We start from the raw sequence: 26,236 nt of genomic DNA on the forward strand, positions 1-26,236 counted from the left end.
TTGCTCAGAGGCTAGTAAATACTTTGAATTCTCTACCCTCCCAAGGACTGCAGAAAATCAGTCTATGTATATTCAAGACTCAGATTGACAGACTTTGGACATTCAAGAGTTACAGGAATTGTGTGGAAAAGTGCACGATGCAGGATTGGCCATGATCTAGCTGAATGTTGAGGCAAGTTCAAGGGGCAGTATGGCCTATTCCTGCTGTTTCTTATATTCTTAGGCTCCTGTGTAGCTCATTATGTCAACGTGAGAGACATGACTGAATCATTCCAAGCCACTCGCAGCCAGAAGTTTTCCTGCATTTTGGTCTACTCCACAGGTCTCCTCTACTACAGATGCCAATGTACAGCCAACTTCCATATGTTATCAAAAATTGACTGAACACACTGAACACAGAAATACTGTGGGTCTCCACAATAGTGTTGAAGTTCTGTGCTCCAGTTATTCCACTGACATATATTTTACAAATTGTCCTGTTCACAAGAATGGTCAAACCAAATTTTGCCAACTGTGTCATTGAGTTAATAACTTGCACAGGGCTACTTAGTTTCAGACCACATTAAAGCCTTGGTCCAAAGCCTCGCAGTCATTCCCAGCAGCAATGAAGGTGTGTATAATTCTTGGATCCCAATGATCTCTGCCCCCATTTACTACTCAAAGTAGTGTCCTAAGCCCAAATTACAGCTTCTTCATCAATTACCTTACTTCCATCCCATTCATAAACATATCCATAATTCTGTTCAGCATTTGTTGGAGTTTTATTCTTTTTAGCTAGTTAGAAGACATTTTTCTCTTAAAGCCATTTTATTCAAAGCAATTTATTCATTATTCAATTAATAATTTTCTAATACTGATGGTAATGAGTTGTCACATCAAATGTGGGAATTCCATCAGAAGTTCATGAATCATTGAAGTTTCTTGACCTTCTGAAATGGTCACTGTGGTAATGGATCAGTAATTTGATTTTGGTCTTCATTAAGGTTGCCAGCATAAACTTCCACCAAGCTCCATTCTATATGTCCATTCTTCCAAAGATGAGAGGACTCAGAGCACTAGGTTTTTTCACAACATCACATATAGATATTTTTGGCGATTTCCACTGATGAAATTTTGATATCATTCAGAATTTGTAATTTGGTGATGGAGTTAAGATTCTCCACTCGATGTTTGAACTGACAAACTGCAGTTCCATCAAGCAAAACATGGAAATGTTCTTCATCCGAATAAATTTCTACCTGTTGTAAGAACAGAATAAAGTAGGTGAACTCTTTGAACCCATGAAAATTATACTGGTTTAATTTCAAAGTGTAGCCTTGCTGAATTTACCCTTTAAAAGCTAAAGGCTGTATTTTGACTTGATGTTTCATAAAAGGGAGATCAGGAGACTACTCACATTCTCAGTGAATTTCTATGTTCTACTATTTTACCTAGGCAAAAATGAAGTACGAGATTGCTTCCCACCCCAGGCAGATGCAGGCCTACTTTATATTGAAAAAACACGGCTGCACAGTGCCATTGATGTTTGCAGAACTTTAAAAGAATTTGGAAGGCTGCACTGGGCCAGACTCAAGAGCATGAACTGACAAGGGTAGGAGTCAATAGAGCAGCAAGAAGTGGCTAAAGCCCTTGTGCGCCAATAGGAAAAGAAGTACTTTGTGAAGTCCCCACATGGAGTCCTTGGAACTCCCTCGCAGCACCAACATCTCCTTTCAACTTCCACCCCCCTCCCACCCCTGCACTGGAGGTAACTTTATTGATCGTTCACTTGGATCCCTGAATGTGTCAGTTCCCAATTTCACTTCTGCCCCTTCACATTGACCATGTTGTCACTCTTGTAGGTCCTGTGTGGGAGGCAATGCAGGTAAATGTTAATGAGGACTGGCAGTTAAAACAGCTTGGGCTTCACATTCAGCTGTCTGGAGGGGATCTCTCCCTGGCGTGAGTAAAAATTGGAGCTGAAAAAGACAGGGTTGAGCTGAATGGACTGTATTTAATGACAGGAAGAGAAAATAGGAATGTTGGAAATCGAAACATATCTGAACCCTTCAAATGTTTTTGTTATTTCCCCATTTGTTTGAATTGAACCTGTATTGGTCCTTTTAGTTGGCTGCATTGTATCCTATCTTTTTCAGATGCAAATGAACCTATCATACATTTCAAACAGTTTCTGTGTGAGAAATAAGGTTCCTCACTTGATTGTACTATTATCAGGATAATGAGTAGTTTAGCATTGTATCCAATTTAGTCCTCACCTTTGCTTTCTATAAAATGTGGCACAGCTTTGAACAAAACAATTTGCTTTAATTAACATGAAGCCATTTTCCGTGTCAACCACTGGATCTCCCATGGTGTTGTTCACAGGGATTGTAGAGCTTGGCTCTGTAGTTATAGAACATAGAAAAACTACAGCACAATTCAGGCTCTTCGGCCCACAAAGCTGTGCCGAACATGTCCCTACCCTAGAAATTACTAGGCTTACCCATAGCCCTCTATTTTACTCAGCTCCATGTACCTATCTAACAGTCTCTTGAAAGACCCTATCATATCCGCCTCCACCACTGTTTCCGGCAGGCCATTCCACCCACTCACCTCTCTCTGAGTAAAAAACTTACCCCTGTCATCTCCTGTATATCTACTCCCCAGCACCTTAAACCTATGTCCTCTCGTGGCCACCAATTCAGCCCTGGGGAAAAGCCTCTGACTATCTACCCTATCAATACCTCTCATCAACTTATACACTTCTATCAGGTCCCCCCTCATCCTCTGTCTCTCCAAGGAGAAAAGGCCAAGTTCCCTCAACCTGCTTTCATAAGGCATGCTCCGCATTCCAGGCAGCATCATTGTAAATCTCCTCTGCACCCTCTCCATGGCTTCCACATCTTTCCTGTAGTGAGGCGACCAGAACTGAGCACAATACTCCAAGTGGGGTCTGACCAGGGACCTATATAGCTGCAACAATACCTCACGGCTCCTAAATTCAATCCCCCGATTGATGAAGGACAATACATCATATGCCTTCTTAACCACAGAGTCAACCCGCACAGCCGCTTTGAGCATCCTATGGACTTGGACCCCAAGATCCCTCTGATCCTCCACACTGCCAAGAGTCCTACCATTAATACTAAATTCCGCCAACATATTTGACCTACCAAAATGAACCACTTCACACTTATCTGGGTTGAACTGCATCTGCCACTTCTCAGCCCAACCCTGCATCCTATGTATGTCCCTCTGTAACCTCTGACAGCCCTCCAAACTATCCACAACACCCCCAACCTTCGTGTCATCCGCAAACTTACTAACCCACCACTCCACTTCCTCATCCAGGTCATTTATAAAAATCACAAAGAATAAGGGTCCCAGTACAGATCCCTGAGGTACACCACTGGTCACGGACCTCCACTCAGAATACGACCCTTCAACAACCACTCTTTGCCTTCTGTGGGCCAGCCAGTTCTAGATCCACACTGCAATGTCCCCTTGGATCCCACGTCTCCTCACCTTCTCCATAAGCCTCGCATGGGTTACCTTATCAAACACCTTGCTGAAATCCATACTACTGCTACTCCGATCATCGATGTGCTTAGTCACGTCCTCAAAAAATTCAATCAGACTCATAAGACAGGACCTGCCCTTGACAAAGCCATGCTGACTATTCCTAATCATATTATACCTCTCCAAATGCTCATAAATCCTGCCTCTCAGGATCTTCTCCATCAGCTTACCAACCACTGAGGTAAGACTCACTGGTCTATAATTTCCTGAGCTATCACTACTCCCTTTCTTGAATAAGGGCACAACATCCTCAACCCTCCAATCTTCCGGAACCTCTCCCGTCTCCATTGACGACGAAAAGATCATCATCAGAGGCTCCACAATCTCCTCCCTTGCCTCCCACAGCAACCTGGGGTACATCTCATCCGGTCCCGGCGACTTATCTAACTTGATGCTTTCCAAAAGTTTCAGCACCACCTCTTTTCTAATATCGACATGCTCAAGCTTTTCAGGCCACTGCAAGTCCCCACTACAGTCCCCCAGATCTTTTTCCATGGTGAATACTGATGTAAAGTATTCATTAAGTACCTCCGCTATTTCTTCCGGATCCATACACACTTTTCCCACTGCTGCACTGGATAGGCCCTATCCTTTCGCATCTCATCCTCTTGCTCTTCACATACTTGTAGAACGCCTTGGGGTTTTCCTTAATCCTGCCCGCCAAGGCCTTCTCATGTCCCCTTCTGGCTCTCCTAATCTCTTTCTTAAGTTCCTTCCTTTTAGCCTTGTACTCCCCCAGATCTCTAACATTACCTAGCTCTCTGTACCTTTTGTATGCTTTTCTTTTCCTTTTGACAAGATTTATTATAGCCTTCGTACACCACGGTTCCTGTATCCTATCACGACTCCCCTGTCTCATCGGAACATGTCTGTGCAGAACTCCACACAAATACCCCCGAATATTTGCCACATATCTTCCGTACTTTTCCCAGAGAACATCTGTTCCCAATTTAATCTTCCAATTTCCTGCCTGAGAGCCTCATTATTCCCTTTAGTCCAAGTAAACACCTTTCTAGCCTGTCTGTTCCTATCCCTCTCCAGTGCTAATGCAAAGGAGATAGAATTATGATCACTATCACCAAAATGTTCACCCACTGAGAGATCTGACACCCGACCAGGTTCATTTCCCAATATCAAATCAAGCACAGCCTCTCCTCTTGTAGGTCTATCTACATACTGTGTCAAGAACCCTTCCTGAACACACCTAACAAACTCCACCCCATCTAAACCCCTCACTGTCTGGAGATGCCAATCTGTAATTTTATGACCACTGCTTTCATAAGCAAATCTATTTATAAACAGTAGGGGTTACAGATAGGGTAATTGTAATTGCCTGTAAATCTCAGGCTCCACGTTGACCATTGGCTCGCCTTTTTCAATGTCTTTACATTTGACACTTTGAAGTATGAAGTCTGGTGTGCAACTGATCCATGCTATTTGCAAGACAATAATCCATTGGATGATGATGTGTCTTTAGTTACCATTTTATTACAACAAAAACATCTGTCAATTTCAATATTTCATTTGCCTTAGGTCCTCCTCCAGAGCTTGAAAGCAGTCTATGCCAACACCTTTGTACAGTATGAAGTGGGATTGGTGCTATTAGAATCATGGCACTGCATTTCACCTGGGCATAACATGATATTGTGAATAGGCTATAGTTACAGAAACAACACTATTTTCTTCGGTGTCGATCATTTCTATAATGTGTGATTAATCCATAATGTCTGCATTATAGCTACTCAACTAACTGAAAATCTACAATACTAAACCAAAGCCCTGTCTCGATGTACTACTGGGATCCCACAATACAATTCTGAAAAAAACAAAGATTTCTTCGGGTCTCCTGGACAATATTCCTTCTGCAACAAACATTACCAAGGGGATTAAACACTCCTTCAGGTCTGCAATTTGTTAATCCTTCCTAAACGAAGATTGGTTACCATAATTGTCAGTTCAGCAACAGGCACTGCCACTCAAAAGTGATCCATTAGATGTGAAACGACACAGGGCTGAACAAACTGCTGTATAAATGCAAGCTTTTCCTTTCTCCATAGCACAGTTAAAGTTTGGCTGGGCACCCATCACAATTCATGTGGTGACCATTTCCAATAACACGAAGCCCCCTCCACAATGTACAAAGGTATTGGCAGCTGACCATTTGATCCTCTATACTATGAAAGTGATTTGATGTTTCAGAAGCATAAGTGGCAGATTCTCAAACAGTTGCTCCAAGTAGTAAAAAATTAATTATAGAAGAAAATGCACTTAGATGCTTCAGGTGGGATCTACACATCTTGGTAAGGGTATTAGAAAATGAACTTTAGCTAGTTCATAAGGGATGCAGGGTCCTTTGAGTATAGTTGTCTATAATGTTATATTAATTGCACCTCCAGTTTCATAGAGGCAATAAAAACTGTTCTTGTTTTCTTTTTGTAGTAGTAAATTGACTATAAAAGGGCAAGTTCCAAAGGTGAACAATATGATGTACCAGTAGAGCAGAAGTATAATTTATGTTTTCCAGGGAAATACTTCTCTTTCCCACTAATGAGGAAGAGGAAAAACAGCTAGGAAAATAAATCAGCATGGCAGAAGGCAGCAGCCCACCAGGCGCAACCTTCCACAGCATGTCCACAGACAGCTCAGGTGCTTCAAGGAGCCATGGTTCGACTTTCGAAGTCTGCCATTGTGTAATTGTCTAAGACTACAATTTTTAGCTTCTTTGTTAAGATAATACGGTGCTCGAGCCCTTCTGCTGCTGTCAAAATTGTCCAGCAGTCTGCCCCTCTTATCTCTACCAGCTGTGTTACAGACATTCCTGTGAAAAATTCATATCCCTATGATGAGAAACGACACTTTCAAAGTTCGCTGAAGGCACAGCTGGCCTGTGACTGCATTTGGTTCTGGTAGTTTTGATCAGCTTGGGGAATTCCTTGAATGGATCAAACAGAAGGAGGATGGGAAAACAAACCTCTCCAGCATCCCTGACTCTCCTTCAGTGCTTGAGTGCAGACTGATTTCTTCACAGAGGCTGCACTGCTTCTGCATGGATGCAGCTTCAATATGTTCAAGAGCTGCGAGGTAATGTTGCAGCTCTATAGAAATCTGGTTAGACCACACTTGAGTATTGTGTTCAGTTCTGGTCGCCTCATTATAGGAAGGATGTGGAAGCTTTAGAGAGGGTGCAGAGGATGCTGCCTGGATTGGAGAGCATGTCTTATGAGGATAGGTTGAATGAGCTAAGGCTTTTCTCTTTGGAGAGAAGGAGGATGAGAGGTGACTGGATAGCGGTGTACAAGATGATAAGAAGCATAGATCAAGTGGACAGTCAGAGACCTTTTCCCAGGGCGAAAATGACTAACGTGAAGGGGCATAATTTTAAGGTGATTGGAGGAAGGTATAAGGGGGATGTCAGGGGTAAGTTTTTTACGCAGAGAGTGGTGGGTGCGTGGAACGCACTGCCAGCAGAGGTTGTGGGGACAGATACATTACCGACATTTCAGAGACTCTTAGCCACATGAATGATAGAGAAATGGAGGGCTATGTGGGAGGGAAGGGTTAGATAGATATTAGAGCAGGATAAAATGTCGGCACAACATTGCGGGCCGAAGGGCCTGTACTGTACTGTAATGTATTATGTTCTATGTTCTATGTTTAGTATGCAAATATACCAGATGTAGAATGCAATACCATCTGGAAAAGCATGGACTTGTTAATGACAGCATGGCTTTGTGCGGGGCAGGTCATGTCTTACAAACTTGACTGAGATTTTTGAGGAGGTGACAAAGATGATTGATGAGAGTAGGGCAGTGGATATGTATACATGGACATGAGTAAATCTTTCTACAAGGTCCCTCATGGCAGACTGATCCAGAAAATTAAGGCAAATGGGATCCATGGAGACGTGGTAGATTGGATTCAAAATTGGTTTGGCCATAGAAGTCAGAGGATAGTGGTGGAGCTGTGTTATTCTGACTGGAGGTCTGTGACCAGTGGTGTTCCACAAGGATCAAAAAGAGGGACTTCTGTTGTTTGTGATCTATTAGTAAGTTTGCAGATGATACAGAAATTGGTGGAGTTGTGGATAGAGAGGAAGGTTGTCAAAGGATAAAGCAGGACATAGACCAGCTGGAAGTGTGGGCAGAGAAATGGCAGATGGAATTTAATCCAGACAAGTGCATTTTGTGATGTCAAATATAAGAGGAAAATATACAGTAAATGGCAGGACCCTTAAGAGAACTGCTGAACTGAGGATTTTGTCCGTAGCTCCCTGAAAGAAGGTATATGGCATACTTGCCTTCATTCGTCAGGGTGTTAAGTATATAAGTCATGAAGTCAAGTTGCAGCTGCATAAAACTTTGGTTAGGCCACATTTGGAGTATCGTGTGCATTTCTGGTTGCTACATTACGGGAAGGATGTGGAGACTTTGGGACAGGTGCAGAAGAGGTTCACCAGGATGTTGCCTGGATTAGAGAGTATTAGCTATAAGGAGAGGTTGGGCAAACTTGGATTATTTTCTCTAAAGTGTCAGAGGCTATGGGGAGACCTGACAGAGGTATCTAAATTCATGAGAGGCATGGATAAAATGTCACAGTTTTTTTTCCCAGGGTTGAAATGTCAAATACTAGAGGACATAGCTTTAAGGTGAGGGGGGAAAGTTTAAAGGAGATTTACGAGGCAAGTTTTTTTTTACACAGAAAATGGTAGGTGCCTTGAACACCCTGCCAGGAGAAGTATTAGAAGCAGATACAACAGCAATGTTTAAGAGGCATTTAAACAGGCACATGAACAGGCAGGGAATGGAGGGATATAGACCACGTGCAGGCAGATGGGACTAGTTTGGCTTGCCATCATGGTTGGCACAGACCTCGTGAACTGAAGGGCCTGTTCCTGTTCTGTACTGTACTCTGTTCTTATGTTCTATGTATTTGAACTGGTATCACTTCATGCGCAAGATATCTGCCTAGAAATTGGATTTTTCCCTTTTTTGGTGCAGTAAACATGTGCTATCTATAGCAGTAAGGCCCAGTTGGATCCCCCACAAAAATAAATCATGAAATTGGCCAAGCATACATTTGAAACAAAGTAAGGGCAGTTTATATGCAGAATTGTTCACTAAAATGGGACTTGCATAGATCCTGACGGGAGCTACATTTAAAGATCTAATTTGCTATGCTGATCACTGGGAAGAGGTTCAGACCTTAAAGAAACGTTCCCTATGGTGGTCACAGTATAGCTGTATTCTGCAGAGACAGTCAAGAAGACAGTCGAGAAGGGACACGATGATCGACAGTCGAGAAGGGACATGATGATCTGCTGTGAGTGTGAGTGTGATCTGCAATGATCAGCCTTGATTCAGTCTAATGCAGGGTGATTAGTGAGGCAGAGATTGCAGCATTGGCTCTGATGTGCATGATATAAAAGAACCACCAAAGATGAGGTTTCAAGTATTCTGAAAACTCAGTCTTACAAATGCCGTGCACAAAACTCAGAGGTCAGAATGGAGAAACTTTAATGGATGTCTCATCGCCAATCTCAGCATGATGTGTACTTCATTTTTTGTGACTGTGCGGTAAATGACTTGTGACGTGATGAGTTATGTGAATGAAGCCAGCTAAATGTCCATGGCAGTAAGGCCAATTTCCTTATGGGTATGATTTCAACTAAAAGTAATTGCAAGCATAACCTAACCTGGGCTAAGTTGCTTCTATGTACTACTTATGCATGGGAAACGGGTGCCAATGGCTAACATTTTAAAGAAACTTACGCCCAAACTCCCTATGCTGGTTAAGGTCATAACCTTCGGTTACAACAATGGTACAATGGCTATTGTGGAAACTCAGGGCCCATGTCAATATTTAAGGGTAGGTTAGTCACAAAGTTGAAGAAAAAGAAATAAAGAGCCATGGAAATAGAGTAAGCACAAGGAATTAGGACTGATGCTGGAGCTAACCTGATTGTGTGAATTATTTCCATGGTATAGTTCTATGACTATTCTGATTAACTCAACACAAACTAAGGATCAAAGCCTAGAACTCCCCAGATTCATGGCTGTCAACAACTGTACAGGGTTGACTCTCATGAGCTGAGGTTGTGCACTATTAAGTGCAACTTGAGAGAGCAGCAAAGAATGGGCACAGAACCTAGCTATAGGGGAAGATTAATCAGGATAATTCCTTTGATAGATTCAGCCTTGGATAATATCTATGTTTTCAGGGACCTGTCTTCCCTTGAAAAAGGTGTTACGAATTTTAGACCCCCACCAAAAGAGTGCTATTTTCAAATTGTGCACTGAATGCCCAGTGGATGATTACCTGGAATGGTCCTTCAACCTCGAGTGGACATGTCGTGCACCGTTCCTCCTTACCCCACTTGTTTGCAAGGTAAGAATTACACACAAGCATTGATTCGGTAAAGCGTGGGTTAAAATGAAATGCTATTTCTTCACTTTTGTCACACAGAAAATTGATTTCAAACCTATTAGCAAAGAAACCATAGTTAGATTGTATTTAATTCTATACATTATTGTCTAAGGTGATTGTCCAGGTTAATCTTTCACAAAGGACAAACCATGTAATTTTTCTCTTTCCTTGATTCCCATCTCATATTTTTCCATGGACATTGATTGTTATACTATTGGCTTTGAGTAATCTACCACCACTCAAGGCCAATACCTTAGGCCATATAAAATATTTATTTCAGAGACAACACCTCAAAGCTGACCCAATATCTACCACTGAAGTGTTTGAGATAGACAATCATGGCTGGTGTGTCCTTTTATGATTCATGGGCATGAAGCAGTTGTGGTCCTCCAAGAATACCTCAGACAGTGTGAATTATAGATTTACACAGTATGGATAGTCCATATTCTCACTACATAATTTCATCAAGCTTTTGAGGAATTCAACGCTTAAGGTATAAATCGGCTTTAGTAGACAGAATACATAACTGATGAAGTTAATGATTACATTACCACATACGTCACCTCTCAGTTTAAGAGAAAACTTGGCACAGTTGGTAGCACTCTTGCTTTTATGTCACAATATAAGGAATTTCAGTGAATGCGTCAATGACATAACACTGAGAGAGTGCTTAATTTTTAGATTTGCCATCCTTTGTATGAAATGTTAAACTGGGACCCATCTGTCACGGTTTTAGCAGTTAATGCCCAAGGTGCACATTAAAGGTAAATCAATGCCACTTAGAAACCAACAGGAAGTTTGGCCAGCACCCTAGCCACAACTTTTTCTTGCATCAACAGAAGATGATTAATTGGTCATCCCCTTCGAAGCTTTGTGAGAACTGCACATGTAAAATGATGGCCTCCAAAAGTAAACCACTGTGACAAGTGCTTGAGAAGCTTCATCATGGAGAATAGATCTTGAGAGCATGTGAATTATAACAGTTCAATAGTAAACCAACAAAATATGTACTGACGACATATGCTACCAATAGTCTGTGCTGCAGGATTAATCTTCTCCCAAAGAATAACTTAAAATCATCAAATTTTTTGTGGATGGGTCTGCAGGTCATTTTACACTTGATGCACTATTTTTGAATAAATTTCACTATCAATATTTACTTCCTGGAAGCATTAAGTTGTATTTCAGGCTATTCCTGACCAGAAGGTTAATCTGTGTCCTCGGGGGCCCGTTTGAAGTTAACACAACATTGGAGATCAGTGAATTCCAAAAATGCTTTAAATCTCAATACTGAGTCCAAACACTCATGTTAAGTTTAAAGGATATGGATACCTAATTCTCTTCCGAAGCTAGAGATGAATAATATAATGAGACTGGGAGAACCATATTTAATCTGTCATACTTTTAATCCTCTGTGGCTGGATTTCCCAGCTCAATAGAAGTTAGAGCAACTTTAGGTATGGACCAGGAAGAATAGGAGTGCTTCCCCACCCTGCTGCCCAGCTCCCACATGTATTTAAATAAAAACAAAATGCAAGAAACACTCAGCAGGACAGGAATATGTGGGAAGAGAATCAAAGCTGATGTTACAGATGAAAAATCCTTCATCAGAACTGGCAAAATGAGAAACTAAGTTAATTTTAAGATGCAAAGAAGGTAAGGGAGGGAGGGATAGGCAAAAGGGGATATCTCCAATGGGCTGAAGCCAAGGTTGTCCAGCTGATTCCAATGTTTACAGTGCCAGATGGTTAACAGATTAATGAGGGCATTTAGAGAGAGAGAAGACAAATGAATGGGCATTAAAACTGAAAATGCAGGGCAGAGCTGTTGCTGAAACTGAAACCAAAACGAGAATGCTGGAAGTGTGCTCAGCAGGTCAAGCAGTGTCCGGGAGAGACATCAACAAAATTACTATTACAGATGGAGAACGTTACCACAGAATTGGCCAATTCTGATAAAAACAGAAAAAGCTAATCTTTGAATTGGCTTTTGAGTCCAAAAGGCTGCAAATTGCCCAGACAGAAGATGAGGTGTTGTTCCTCAAGCATATGTTGGGCCTTGTTGGATCAGTGCAGGTGGCTACAGAGAGATAGGTCAGGTTGGGACAGAATGGAGAATTAAGGCAACTGGAAGCTCAGGATCACCCCTACGACGAGGGGTCAACCAATCTGTGTTTGGTTTCTTCAATGTAGAGGAGATCACGTTGTGAGCACAAAATGCAATATTCCAGATTGCATGATGTACAAGTGAATTACTGCTTCACTTGGAAGGACTGTTTGGATCCGTGGATGGTGGGAAGGGACGAGGTAAAGTGCAATGGTTGTATGGCAACATGCTCTGAGAAGGAGCTATTGGAGATGGAAGAGGAGCCACGAAGGTAATTGTCCCTTCAAAGTGTTGAAAGGGGAGGGAAAGATGTGTCTGGTTGTGGAATCTTGTTAGAGTTGATGGAAATTGTGAAGGATAATCCTTTGGATGTGGAAGCTGGTGTGGTGGAAGGTGAGGATCAGGGATATTCTATCCTTGCTCTGGTTGAGAAGAGATGAGGTCAGAGCAGTGGTGCAAGAAATAGATGAGTTGCAGTCCAGGGCTCTGTCAGCTGTTGTAGAGGGGAAACTTCAGTTAAGGAAAAGAGAAAACATCTCTGTTTCTCTTTCCACAGCTACTGCCTGACCTGCTGGGTGTTTCCAGCATTTACTGTTTTTTTTAAGATTTGCAGCATCTGCAATTATTGGTTTTCAATTTCTTTTTATTTTCTTCCCCTTGGCTATCTCCACTTTTAATCTAATTCCTCTTGCATCCAATGACACATTCTGCTATTGACCTTCCTAGCCCATAACCAGATGTTGGTCGTACCCTATCCTAAATTAAAACCACCCACACTTGGGGATTATTATAAAGAATCTAGTAAAAGGAAAGAGACCTGCAATTGTTGGCAGCTGGTTTTTAGTAACTCTTTGAGAATTCCTGGGTTGTAAGGGCTGTGAGGAAAATTGAGCAGAATGAGTTTATATTGGAGAAATATTGAGACTAAAAGAAAATGCAACATTTATCATATAGATATGGTAACCAATTTTTTTAAATATTCACTTGTTAGAAGTGGGTGTAACTGTCAAGGTAATTTCTTAAGAAGATGGTGATGAAAGCTATTCTAATTTGCAGTTATCTGTGTGGTTGTAGTGCTTTGGTGCAATGGAATGACTTCTTGAGTCATTTTGGAATTAACTACATTATTGTGGGTCTGGCCTCACATACAGACTATCCAGGCAAGATCTCCTCTCTTGATGGACATTAGTGAAAACCAGTTAAGTTTATAAAACAGTTGAGTGGTTTAACAGTCAACACTACTGACACTTTCTTTTATTATTATTAGGATTATTTCATTAGCTGAATTTAAATTCCCCAGCTGCTGTTCTGGGATTCCAACTCATTTGTCTCATGAGACTCATTTGTCCAGGGCTCTGGGTTACCTGTCCACTAATTTAACAACAATACTATGATGTGCACCTATTCTGTTGTGTTTTGGTTCCAAGTTGTATGTAGTTGGAAAAGTACTTTTTTATTAAAATTATTTTCAATTCACCATTAATCTAAATTAATAAATTTGTGGTGGATTTAAACTTTCCTGAAGCAATATTATCATTGTAATGTTAATGTTTAATTCATGCAGGGAACACTTTGAAACATCAGTGATTTTGGATATTCATGCAATAACTGTGAAAGAACAAAATAATCCTTCAGTAATCAGAGCAGAGTCTTCCCACATCAGTGGCAATCTCAGTCTGTTAGAACACACTGGATTACTGAGGTTGATGACATGACCAGCTCCACCTTTCCATTTTTGTTCCACTATAGATGAGGGAGGAAGGCAAGAAAACACACTCAAAATGGTTGGTGCCTTCGATAACAGGGCAAACCATTTATCATGTTTTATGAAATCATTTTTGAAAACATTATTTAAACTGTCTAGTACTGTCCTGAAAAAGCTTCTGAAATCTAGCCAGATTAGAATGGGTGTTAGAACAAAACTACCCAAATCAGCCAAATATTTATTTGACAATGCACAGTGTATTTGCAAACAGAACAAGATTCTAGTCTTTCCTATACTCACCCCAGAGCAGCATCACATTTCCAGTAGTAGCTTCTCTGCCATTTGATGTTGAGTAAATTAAGCAAAATGTAAATATTGTTGACTCCAAGGTCATGCTGCTGTACCAACCTTAATCAATTAACAACTGTACTTTGACCAAGGCTGCTTAATAGAGTGAGGTATACAAAAAAACACATCTAATGACAGGCAGAGAGAAAAGGATAAATAATACATTGCAGACAGTAAGACAGGCACTGCCCTTGTTTTATGGTGTTTGCATCGACTTTGAGGGCAAGTGAAGTAATCTGATTTAAACAGTGTAGCACAAAACATAATGCAAGGATTGCTGGTAGATTGAAGGGTCTGCCCGTAAAGAGATGTTCAAGGTGCCACAATAATAGTGTAGCGGTTAGCGCGACGCTATTACAGCGCCAGCGATCGGGGTTCGATTCCCGTCGCTGTCTGTAAGGAGCTTGTATGTTCTCCCGTGTCTGCGTGGGTTTCCTCCGGGTGCTCCAGTTTCCTCCCACATTGCAAAGACATACGGGTAGGTTAACTTGGGTCTAAAATGGGCGGCGCGGACTCGTTGGGCCGGAAGGGCCTTTTACCACGCTGTAAATAAAATCTAGAAAAATCTAAAATCTAAGAACCTCAGACATCTGGACAGCTACTTGAATGTGTAGGGAATAGAGGGATATGGAGTTAATGTAGACAAGTGGGATCAGTGTAGATAGGAATGATGGTTGGCATAGACATGATGGGCCAAAGGGCCTGTTTCTATGCTGTACAACTCTATGACTCTCTTGTAGTACAAAGTCCCATCTTAAGAGATTTTTTTCTCCAGGTTGGTAAAGAAACAGTGTCAATGGCAGCACATATAAATGACATATGTTGACAAAATAATAAATGGCATTTATTTGGAATTTTTAATGTAGTAAGTATATAAGTATAAGTATTGGGTCAGTCAATGCAATTGTTTCAGTGAGTACCATAAAGGAGCTGAGGGAAATAGGGAGGAAGAGAAATTCTGGGTGAGAATTTAAAGCTGTGAGTTGAAGGTGTGCCTGCCATTGATAGAGAGAGGAAAAGTGAGGATGCAAAAGAAGTCAGAAATGGTGGGGTGCCGAGATGTCAGGGGTGTTACAGGGCTAGACAAAGTTAGACTTAAGACAGAGTGAGGCCTGGCAGGGATTTGAAAACAAAGTTGAGCAATTTAAAATAAGGCAAAGTCAGACTGACAGCCAGTTTGTGTCAGCAAGCATAGGGCAAAAGGTGCAAAGGGATTGGTGTGAGTTCGGACATAGGCACAGAAATAGGTCCTTTTGCCCTTGCTGACCATCAAGTACCCATTTATATTATTCCTATTACCAGCACGGTCTGTAGATTGCTCTGCCTTGGTGATTCAAGTAGCTTGTCCAGATACTTTCAACTGTTATTTTCCACTACCTTCTCAGACAGTACGTTCCAGATTGCAAGGGGTGAAGGAATATTCCCCAAATACTGTCTCACTCTTTTACTCCTCACCTTAAACCAAGGCCACCTTAAACATAGAACATAGAACAGTACAGTACAGGCATAGGCCCTTCGGCCCATAATTCCAGTTTAAACAAATCCTATGTGCCTGCACATGGTCCGTATCCCTCCGTTCCCCGCCTGTTCATATGCCTGTCTAAATGTCTCTTAAACATTGCTGTCGTTAGGTTAACCCTTTTTTCAGATGTTTCCGTTATGGGGAAAAGTTTTTCACTCTCTACCCTATCCATGCCTCCCATAATTTTGTGTACACTTAATAGTTCCCCCCACTCCCTCAGCCTCCTCTGCTGCAAGGAAAACAAACTCAGCCTATCCAGCCTCCTCTCCTCATTACTGAAACGTTCCATCCCAGGCACCTTCTGTCATCTGATGGAAATATATAGGATTATGAGGAGCATAGATAGGGTAGTCAAAACCTTTTTCCCATAGTTGGGGTATCAGAAACAAGAGAGTGTAGGTTTAAGGTGAGAGGAAAGAGTTTTAAAGGTGATCCGAAATGTAAACTTTTTACTAAGAGAGTGAGGGATATCTAGAACTAGCTGTCATATCTGGATCTAGCTGCCATAATCTGATACAATTTCTACATTTAAGATTTATTTAGACAGATACTTAAATAGGCAAGGCATAGGAGCATAGTCCTAGTGCGTGCAAATGGGATAAGTGTATATGGGCAAAAATGTCAGCATGGGCTAAAAGCCTATTTCTGTGCTGTACAAACCTATGATTCTCTGACTCTTGGGAATCCTGGTGAATTTCCTCTGCACCATCTTCAGTGCATTCACACCCTTCCAATAGTGTGACAAGCAGAACTGTACACATGGGCAGGAGAAATATTTTGAAAAGCCATAAAAGAAACCTAAGGAAATTCGGGGAAAGACATCTGCAATTATCCCTCAAGACCTGATGGGTTCTGAACACTGGCATTCATCTCAGTGACATCAGCCTGTATTGGGTGTTTACTTCTGGGAAAAGGCTGCCTCTGCATTGAATATATTTGCATCAGTAGTTGTGATGTTGTTGCTGCCAGATCCCTAAACCAGAGCCCTGGAAGTTAATATTGAATGACATTGCTTTGACATGTTTCAGTGCAATTCACAGTGAGTGAGAGGCTGACTGAAGTACAAAGGTAACGAGGGAGGAAGCACAGGAGAAAATTCAGAGGTGAAAAGACAAAGGGAGTTGGAGAAACAAAAGAAAGGTGAAATGTGTGAGCCTTATTGGTGGGTTTCATTTGGACATCTCAACTAGTAGGAGGAGTTCCAAGGTCCGATTTGCTTCTGCTCTCACTTGATGTCTGCACACCTGCCCACTCCCAGTGAACGTCTGATCAGGGGTGGAAATCTGTGCAGATCTGTGGTAATGTTCCTTATTTCTATTGATGTGAACAAAGGAAATCCGTTCCATGATGACACAGATTAGCTCCAGCTTCCTTCAAGAGAAATGTCCCCAGTCAGAACATATGATGACTGAGGCAGTCAGGACACTCTTCAATTACCTTTTGGCAGCTGAGGTTGGTTCGCCCCTCACTGTCACATTCCAACCGGGACACAGGCCCTCAGGGCATTTAGCTTCAAACTGCTCGCAAACAAGAAGATAAAGATTAATGCAGTTTTATTAAAACAATCCATTTGTCCTTAAATAAGCATATTAATAAACATATCATTTTCCAACACGGCTGGCTGACTGCCAATCTTTATCTTCCAACATTCAGAAGGACAATTGTGACTGGTAACTTCTCTGTGTTTAACCTGTACACCTCTCCCACCTGGGTTTTTATTTTGCATAGTGGTGCCTGAGGACACAGAAAGATCTGAGCAGATTGGATTGAACTTAATTTATTGCCAAATTCCATTGATCCACTGCAATGCGGAGAATGTGGGTAAAGTGACAACAGTGCTACCACTTGCAATGCTATTGAGCAAACAGTCAGTGCCGAGCGAAACCGCTGCAGTCCATGCTGCTCTGGAGGTGCCTTGAATTGGAGCACAGGCTGGGTCCCGCTTCCCAGTTGTCTGTTACAGCCGCCATAGCGTGGCTATAATGTTAGCTCAGCTCATGTAGCCAAGGAGAAGGGTGCGGTAGAGCAAGAGGGGAAGAGAAAAGGGGAGGAAGAGGCAGAGAAGATGGAGAAAGAAGCCCCTTTCTGGCTTCACTATCTAATAGAGTCTTATTACATTACACACCCAGCCTTAATGGAATTTCTATCCCACTGAGAATGAAGAAGACCAAAACCACATTCAGAAATTTCACAGCTAGACAAGATGGTTAAGAAGCCATTTGGCACACTTACCTTCATCGGTTAGGGAATTGGGTACAAGAGTTGGGAAGTCACATTACAGCTGTACAAAAAGTTGATGACATCACCTTGGAGTATTGTGTGAAGTTTGGTTGTCCAGCTGTAGGAAGGATGCCACTAAACTGGAAAGGGTGCAGCAAGGACTTATAAGGATGTTACCGGCACTAGATGGTTTAAGGAGAGACTGGATTAGCTCTTTCCCTGGAACATAGGTGGTTGAGTGGTGACTTTATTGAGGTATATAAAGTAATGAGGGGCATAGGTAGCCTTTTTCCCAGGGTAGGAGTCTAAAACTAGAGGGCATAGACTTAAGGTGAGAGGGAAAGATTTAAGGCGACTGGAGGGACACATTTTCATACAGAGGGCGGTGGGTATGTGGAGCAAGCTGTCAGAGGAAGTGGTACAGGTAGGTACAATTACAACATTTAAAAGACATTCAGACAGGTACATGGACAGGAAAAGTTTGGAGGGATATGGGCCAAACGCAGGTAAATGGGACAAGCTCAGGTTGGCAACTTGGTTGACGTGGACTAGTTGGGCTAAAGGGACTGTTTCTGTGCTGTATATTTTTATGACTCTATGACCCTATAACTCTTTGAAGCATTCACAATGAATTAGAACAGACAAAAGGGACTTTTCTCTTTAATAGTTTACTACTTTTATTTTGGTTCTTTTATCGCATACACTAACTTTATTACACAGCTGTGGTATTACCCTTACACTCGTGAACTGGCCAGGTCCTCAAGGGGGTTTTCCCCATTACCTTGTCCCAGAAGTAGGGGTTGCCACTTCTCCAGTGGTTAGTCCTTGGAGTCGCCGCTGAATTCAGGACTTGTCAGGCTTCTTTACAATTGTACCTGCTTTAAGAACGTTCGATGTTGACTCCAAGCCAAATGTGTTCACAAGATGTTCTTGGCAAGACCATTCATGCTCATCTGAGTGTGACTCCCATCTCCCACTCTTCATCCTGTCATTTTCTAAACTCTTTGCAGAGCTCTTCTGAGCGCATTACACTGTCTGTCTGGATGTTCCGCTAAACAGACCTGATTATCAGAATGAAATGCTCCAGTATAGTCCCTGCATTGCTACTGGTCCATGCCTGAGGCATGATGGGATACTTAGCATTCATTGCTGGCTGGAGGAAACCTGATTTCACACCAATTTCCTCAAATTACATTTTAAGGAGCAACTTCCGTAACCTTTTAAACTGTACTTCCATGGTCCCCTTTGAAGTCATATCTTCCTTGTCATATTTCAAGTTGTGTTCACTTTTTCCACAATTGTATCTTTTGTTACATCAGCATGTGATATTGTACCTGAATAGAAACTTGGTGAGCTTAGATTTTTAATGTCAAGTCTTAGCTGACCGAAGTGAAAAGAGAGAACGGTTTGACCCTGGGACTTGGAACCTTTAACAGCTGCTTTCTGGTGAGCAAGGAACAGATAGTCAGCAGAAGCACATGCGACTCATCAATCAGTCTGAGTGAATGCCATGGTAGAAGATAATGACATTGACTGTGGCTCGAAACAGGGCAGGCACGGCAGTGTAGCGGTTAGCGTAACGCTTTACAGAGCCAGCGACCCGGGTTCAAATCCAGCCACTGTCTGTAAGGAGTTTGTACGTTCTCCCCGTGACTGCGTGGGTTTCCTCCGGGTGCTCCGGTTTCCTCCCACATTCCAAAGACGTACAAGTTGGGAAGTTGTGGGCATGCTGTGTTGGCACCGGAAGCGTGGCGAGACTTGTGGGCTGCCCCCAGAATACTACGCAAAAAGATGTATTTCACTGTGTGTTTTGATGTACATGTGACTAATAAAGATATTTTATCTTAACAGGGCACAACTTAATGTATCACCACTTAAACTTTCTTGGGTAGCACACTAATGTTTACTGCCCATGACGCAACAATGTCTTCTGCCTGACTTGAATAAAAAGTGCAATCTCTGTCATGAGAATGAATCATTTGAATTGGATATTGTGAGTTAGTCGTCCAAAACTCCAACATATCATTGACCTCGACTGTGAACTCCTCCACTGCCTCTTCCTGGGTGCATTTCAGAAGAGGATTGTTCCTTTCCAGCTTGTTGATGCCCTGACATATTTCCTGTTGGAAAATTGTGGTATGTCCTCTATCAGAGCTTCCACCAAACATCCAAAACCTGTGGAGATGACCATTCCACTGATAACAGGTAACTAACTGGAAGCATGGTTACTGACAGCTTATGCTAGCCAATCTCAAAATTGGGTGTGTTGTAAGGCAACAGTTAGTGCTGCCTAGATGCTGAAATATAATAATAAGTTGAAACATGAATTTTAAAATATAAACAGAATATGCTGGAAATACTCAGCTGGTCTGTTGAAGGGTCTTCAACCTGAAACAACAACTCTTTCTCTTCCTACAGATGCAGCCAGACATGATAAGTATTTCAAGCATTTTCTGTTTTTAAGATTTCCAGCATCTTCAGGTTTTGTTTGATTTTCAGGGACGTGAATTTTGTTCTTCTCCTGCATTGCTTCAAATGAAGATGGGTTGTTTCAAATCACCATCACGGTACACATTTCTAATATTATACAATATATTCCCCAAAAAGTTTAATTAATGCTCAGATAGCTGATAAGCTTACAAATAATTACAATGAGCTGAAACTTGTTGCCAGTGATGAATTATCCGTGTTCACCAGTGGCTAACTCATCAACAACAGGTTTATGTTTTCTAGATCCATTATTGTCAATAAAACCTGCTCAAGGAACAGCTGGAAGAACTTGGCATCTGACAAAACCACACCCTCCAAGCTTTGCCAGCTGTCAAACTTGCCAAGGATTTGAGTGCTTCTGAATGCCATTGACAATTAAGATGATGAAAAGTGTATAGAATGAAATCACTTAAAAACACTAAAACACTTTTAAACAATTAAAACGTTAATGCAAACATAATTAATGCAAAGAAAAGTATATTGCTTTCTACTCTCCCTTCTCTCTCACGGCCTCTTCTCTCTGTGCAATGAATGGGTCCGCGCTTCCTGAGCCAGCACTCGCCAGGCACAGGTTCAGTGGGCAGGTGCTCCTTCTGGGGAACTGCAGCGAGATTGTGGTCTGCTGCTGGCTCCATGCAATCCTTGAAGCGTAGCCAGGAAATCACTGGTGGAACTCGGCTGGTAGATCTGGGTCTTCCACATTTGTGTGGGATTCCTGAACTTCCTGGAGGAGAGGGCAATGCCAACTGTTTGGTTCAGAACTGCTGGCATTTCCCAGTATGTTCCAGCACATACAGTGAAAGTATGTTCGGAAGAGATAAATGAATTAGTTTCAAATTCACTTCAGACTAAATATATTGAAATCTATGTTAAATGAAATATGTATAAGAGAAAGATGAACAACAGTTTAATGGGCTGAGCTAAAGAACTGGATCATGCCTGATCTAAACTGCTCTCTGTCCACAACACTTGTAGTTACATTTATCTGTTATAACACCCCTGGGATCCATTGCACTGATGATCTCCATTCTCCCACCCTTCCCTGAGGTAACAAAAGCTCATTTGGCACAGCCTGAGTCCTGGTTCCCACAGCCTCTCTGATGGCCTTTGACAACTTGCTACAGTTAGGCATCTTTCACTGGTTGTAAAAGTTTCCCACATTCAGAAACTTTAAATGACTTTAAATAATTTTTAAAAATAATTACTTTCAAAACAAAAATAATGAATTGTTAAAAGTATATTAAGCTACTGTGAATTAACAAAAAATATAAAGTGATATAAAGAAAAATAAATAAAAAACTGAACCTCACTTTATCTTTTCCATGAATGTGATCCTATCCTAATGAATAAGGCTGTCGTTTGTTCTCTGATCATGCTGATATAAAACTGAAGGGCTAGATGTGAACTGTGTACTAGCGCTGGTGAGTCAATGGTCATTGCCAGGTGGACAGAGCGAAATATTAAAGATGTTCTCAAAACCTTCTTGAAAAAGTTTAACGTTCCCACCAGCTCTTAGGATTCTCTGGCCTGCAGCCACTCAAAATGGAGTAGGAGCATTCGAGGTGGCAAAGGGAAACTTACAACCCATTCACCAAGAGCACGATGTAAATGGTGGGGGAAGTACACCCAAGAAGAGCAAGATAGAAGGAGCGTGTTTCTGCCTATTACATTTCAGTGTCCAGGTACAGAGGTTAAAGATATGCTGAACATTGGCAGGTGGGTCAGGGTGGTTTCCCACAGACCCACTCTCCAGATTGGGGATTAATCCAGCCCAATACTTCAGTGTTTTAATACTTCTGCTTCACTATGTGACATCACATATACTGGCTCGAACCTTGCATTGTTTCCATTCCCAGTTGGTTGGACGACAATGTGGACATTATTCACTCCTACCATGCTTATCCCACTTAGAGGAAAAAGGCAGATTTAGAGGAGGTGGGTCTCAAAAGTTTGTTGCTTTCCTGAAAGCAATCTAGATTCTATAACCACACTTGAGTTTCACCACAACTGTAAATGAACATGAAAGGTCAGACTTCATTAAAGATAAGATTTCCTAGTAATGTGTATATTTTGTTATGTTGACTTTTCAGACATGCATGGGTGCAGTCAACGAATAACACAGGCCTGAGCTTAGCTCTGATGTCCATTTTATTGAAAGCTCTTCCAAAATTTATAGCGAAGGCTCACACATAGTGCAATTTGAGTCTCTCTCCCCAGAAACCTAGACCCGCCACAGAGTCAGGGCCACTATGGGGGACAGGATATAATAGCAAAGATTGGAAGACTGCTTTTTAAAATATATATGAGTATGTATTGCTTCATTGATTTTATAACTGCGTTAAAACAACAAAGGCAGCAAATATTTCTGTAAAATAGTATCTAAATTTAACAGTCCAGTAAAAATTGGACATTAATTTGAGAGCTACATTTTGGTGAAATTTTAGCTTCTGAATAAACAAAGTGTGCTGCACTTCATCAAAAACAAACAATTTATCGGAGTAAATGGCCCGTGTTGTTTTCCCAGGTAAGAGCCATGTAGAATATAAGCATGAAGGCCAAACTGTCAAGATGATTGAGGACGCCTTTATACATGTAATTTAAACATACCCGCACATGCATTCTCCCACATCCACACTGCTTTCCTATTCTAAAATGTCCTTTATAGCAATTGTGTTCTCTCTGAGAAATTCAACCCGAAATTAGTCTAACTGGTGTTCAACTACAAAATTAAATGGCCTTTGCCTGACACTCTCAGCCTGATTTGTAATCTCTAATTTAGGAAGGCATTGTAAAAGTAAACCTGAGTGTGAATTATCAGCGAACTGGAAGATTATTCATGATTACCTTCTCTTCACTGTGCACCACCATTAGCAGATTTTGCCAAAATGGATGGAATCAAAATCAAGACTGAATGTTGGCCTGAACCTTGATATTATGGAATGAATGTGAGCTCTGACTCAGTACTAGGACTCTCAGCTTGGATGCAAAAGCTAGTTCTCAAAGCCCAACTTCACCAGGTTGAGTATAAAATCTCAGCTGACATTCCTCGGGGCAGTTGTGAAAGATTTCTACACTGCTGAATATGCCTTCTTTTTGACGAGATATTAAAAGAAGGATCTGCCTTCCATTTTTGGAGTGATGTAAAAGATCCCATCACTAATTTTTTTAAGTAGGCAGCTGAGTTTATGTCAGGTGGCGTCACCAACACTTAACTCTCAGCCAACTTCACAGAAATAGATTAGCCTGCCGTTATCAAATTGCTGTTTGTTGGTGCCTTGTACTTGTTAATGCTATTTTTTCTATGTTCAAAAGTGTATGTCATTAGTCCTTCAAAACATCTTAAAGTGCATTTAAATATGTTGTTATTTTTCTTTACATCAGAAGTAAATGGAATATACTTCTGGAATATACAGTGAGGAAGGCTTTCAAAGCTTGCAGAGGGATTTTGACCAACTGGAAAAATGGGCCAGAAAATGGCAGGTGGAATTTAATGCAGACAAGTGTGAGGTGTTGCATTTTGGAAGGACAAATCAAGGTAGGACATACGCAGTAAATGGTAGGACACTGGGGAGTGTGGAGGAACAAAGGGATCTGGGAGTTCAGATACGTAATTTCTTGAAGGTGGTGTCACAGGTATACAGGGTTGTAAAGAAGGCTTTTGGCATCCTGGCATTCATAAATCAAAGTATTGAGTGTAGGAGTTGGGATGTTATGGTGAAGTTGTATAAGACATCAGTGAGGCCAAATTTGGAGTATTGTGTGCAGTTCTGGTCACCTAACTATAGGAAGGCTATCAGTAAGATTGAAAGAGTGCAGAGGAGATTTACTAGAATGTTGCCTGGTCTTCAGGAGTTGAGTTATAGGGAAAGATTGAACAGGTTAGGACTTTATTCCTTGGAGCATAGAAAAATGAGGGGAGATTTGATTGAAGTTTACAAAATTATGAAGCGTATCGACAGAGTAAATGCGAGTAGGCTCTTTCCACCTAGATTAGGAGAGATAAGTACGAGAGGACATGGCTTTAGGGTGAAAGGGGAAAGGCTTAGGGGGAACATTAGGGGGAACTTCTTCACTCAGAGAGTGATGGGAGTGTGGAACGAGCTGCCATCTGACGTGGTAAATGCGGGCTCACTCTTATGTTTTAAGAATAAATTGGATAGATACATGGATGGGAGAGGCCTGGAGAGTTATGGACTGGGTGCAGGTCAATGGGACTAGCGGAATAAAGTTTCGGCACAGACTAGAAGGGCTGAATGACCTGTTTTTCTGTGCTGTAGTGTTCTATGGTCCTATACAGAGTTATTTTAAAAATCACATTTCCAAACAAAACGAGTTCATATTTAGTTTCTGTGTTTGTGGGCTTCAAGCTTTCTGATGAATCTTTCCTTTAACATGCAGAGAAAAGGATCTACCTCTCCAGAGGAAGGATGATGTGGCAAAAGTATAGCCTACACCAAGGTTATAAATACTGGGAACACTCAGCAGATCAGGCAGCATCAATGGAAAGAGAGACCGAGTTAATGTTTCAGGTCGAAAAGCCTTCATCTTCCATTTGTAATATTAACTCTGTTTCCCTTTCCACAGATGCTGTCAGTCCTACTGAGTGTTTCCAGTATTTCCTGTTTTTATTTCAGATTTCCACATTTGCATTTCTTTTTGATTTTCCTTCCACTAGGGTGTTCAGGTCTGACATCTGGCTGGGAAGTACTGACCTGTGGGTCGCCTTCAAATCCTGCAGAACTCACTTAAGTTCCTAGGCTGCATCCATGGATGCACATTATTAGTCAACAGTAAAGTTTATTTCATTTTCAAGTTTTATACCATTACTAAAGCAGTCTTCAATGAAGCTATATACGTTCCTGTCCAGATTAAATGCATTCCTATTTTCAGATGATCATTTACTTCATTTTCTCCTGTCACATAGATTTCTTCTCATTTATTTTCTGATATTTCTGAAAACAGCAATAAATTCTCAACTCAATATTCAGAATTTAAGTATAATGAAACTGCAGAATGACTGAACTAAGGCATGTGAGAGGAAAGGATTTGTATCACAGAATACATCTCACAACATTACTCATCTAACAATACATGAAGAGACAAAATGCTGAGGGACAACATACATTTTTGACTCAGTAAGCAATTCATTTTTGGAGCGGCAGATATCAAAAACTTCATACTCACCCTTAAGGCCATCGAGTTTGCTATGTTCTAGCTGTACACTGAGGACTCTGGATTCACATCAGTTCCAGCTGGAAAGCAGATATACAAAAGGACTGAGACCACGTGGGCTTGGATTAGTGGCCTGACAAAGCAAATGGGGATATGTGCTAAGCACAGGAAAGCTCTATTTACCCCGTGGCTGTGATTCAGACATGACAAGCTTCTCATAAAGGGATGGTAGATAGGAATGTCTGCACTGAAGACCAACTCTTCATACCTACCCCCTCACTAGTTCCAAAATTCCTTTGAATAGTCTAAGGGTGGTCTGAAATCTTTTAAGAATAGACATAAAATAAAACTAAATGCATCAACTTCTAATGGCCTGGCTGGATATTGAACCCTAAGTCTACTAAAGGAGAAAATAATGTTGTTCAAAACTAGTTCTGTGGCTTATGAGGGAGATGTGAGCTTTTGACATTTATTCGCACTCTGTATTTCTCATTGCTCAAATACAATTAGTTGGCTCATGATATGAACTTAGACCTTATACAAAAAATTCTTTCCCCCTGCACTCTTCTTCCACCTACCAGCCATCAAATTTTGCAGTGAATAACTTGTGATTGTTTTCAATGTTAGTTGCCTTCTCAAATGACTGAATTCACTGGGTGTCTAGACAGTGAGTGTCAACAGATTAATATAAC

At 41.3% G+C, this 26,236-nt stretch overlaps 1 protein-coding gene across 1 annotated transcript; it reads right to left on the bottom strand.

The window, feature by feature from the left end:
- Positions 1-1,073: 1,073 nt before the first annotated feature.
- Positions 1,074-17,900, bottom strand: grifin (galectin-related inter-fiber protein). The gene is made up of 4 exons (XM_052021335.1): positions 17,895-17,900; positions 17,100-17,188; positions 9,874-10,036; positions 1,074-1,238 (listed from the first exon to the last, which is right to left on the bottom strand). Exons 1-4 carry the CDS (start codon positions 17,898-17,900, stop codon positions 1,074-1,076), a joined length of 423 nt encoding a protein of 140 aa, XP_051877295.1.
- Positions 17,901-26,236: the final 8,336 nt, after the last annotated feature.

Source organism: Pristis pectinata, chromosome 8 (genome assembly GCF_009764475.1).
Source record: "Pristis pectinata isolate sPriPec2 chromosome 8, sPriPec2.1.pri, whole genome shotgun sequence".
NCBI lineage: Eukaryota > Metazoa > Chordata > Chondrichthyes > Rhinopristiformes > Pristidae > Pristis > Pristis pectinata.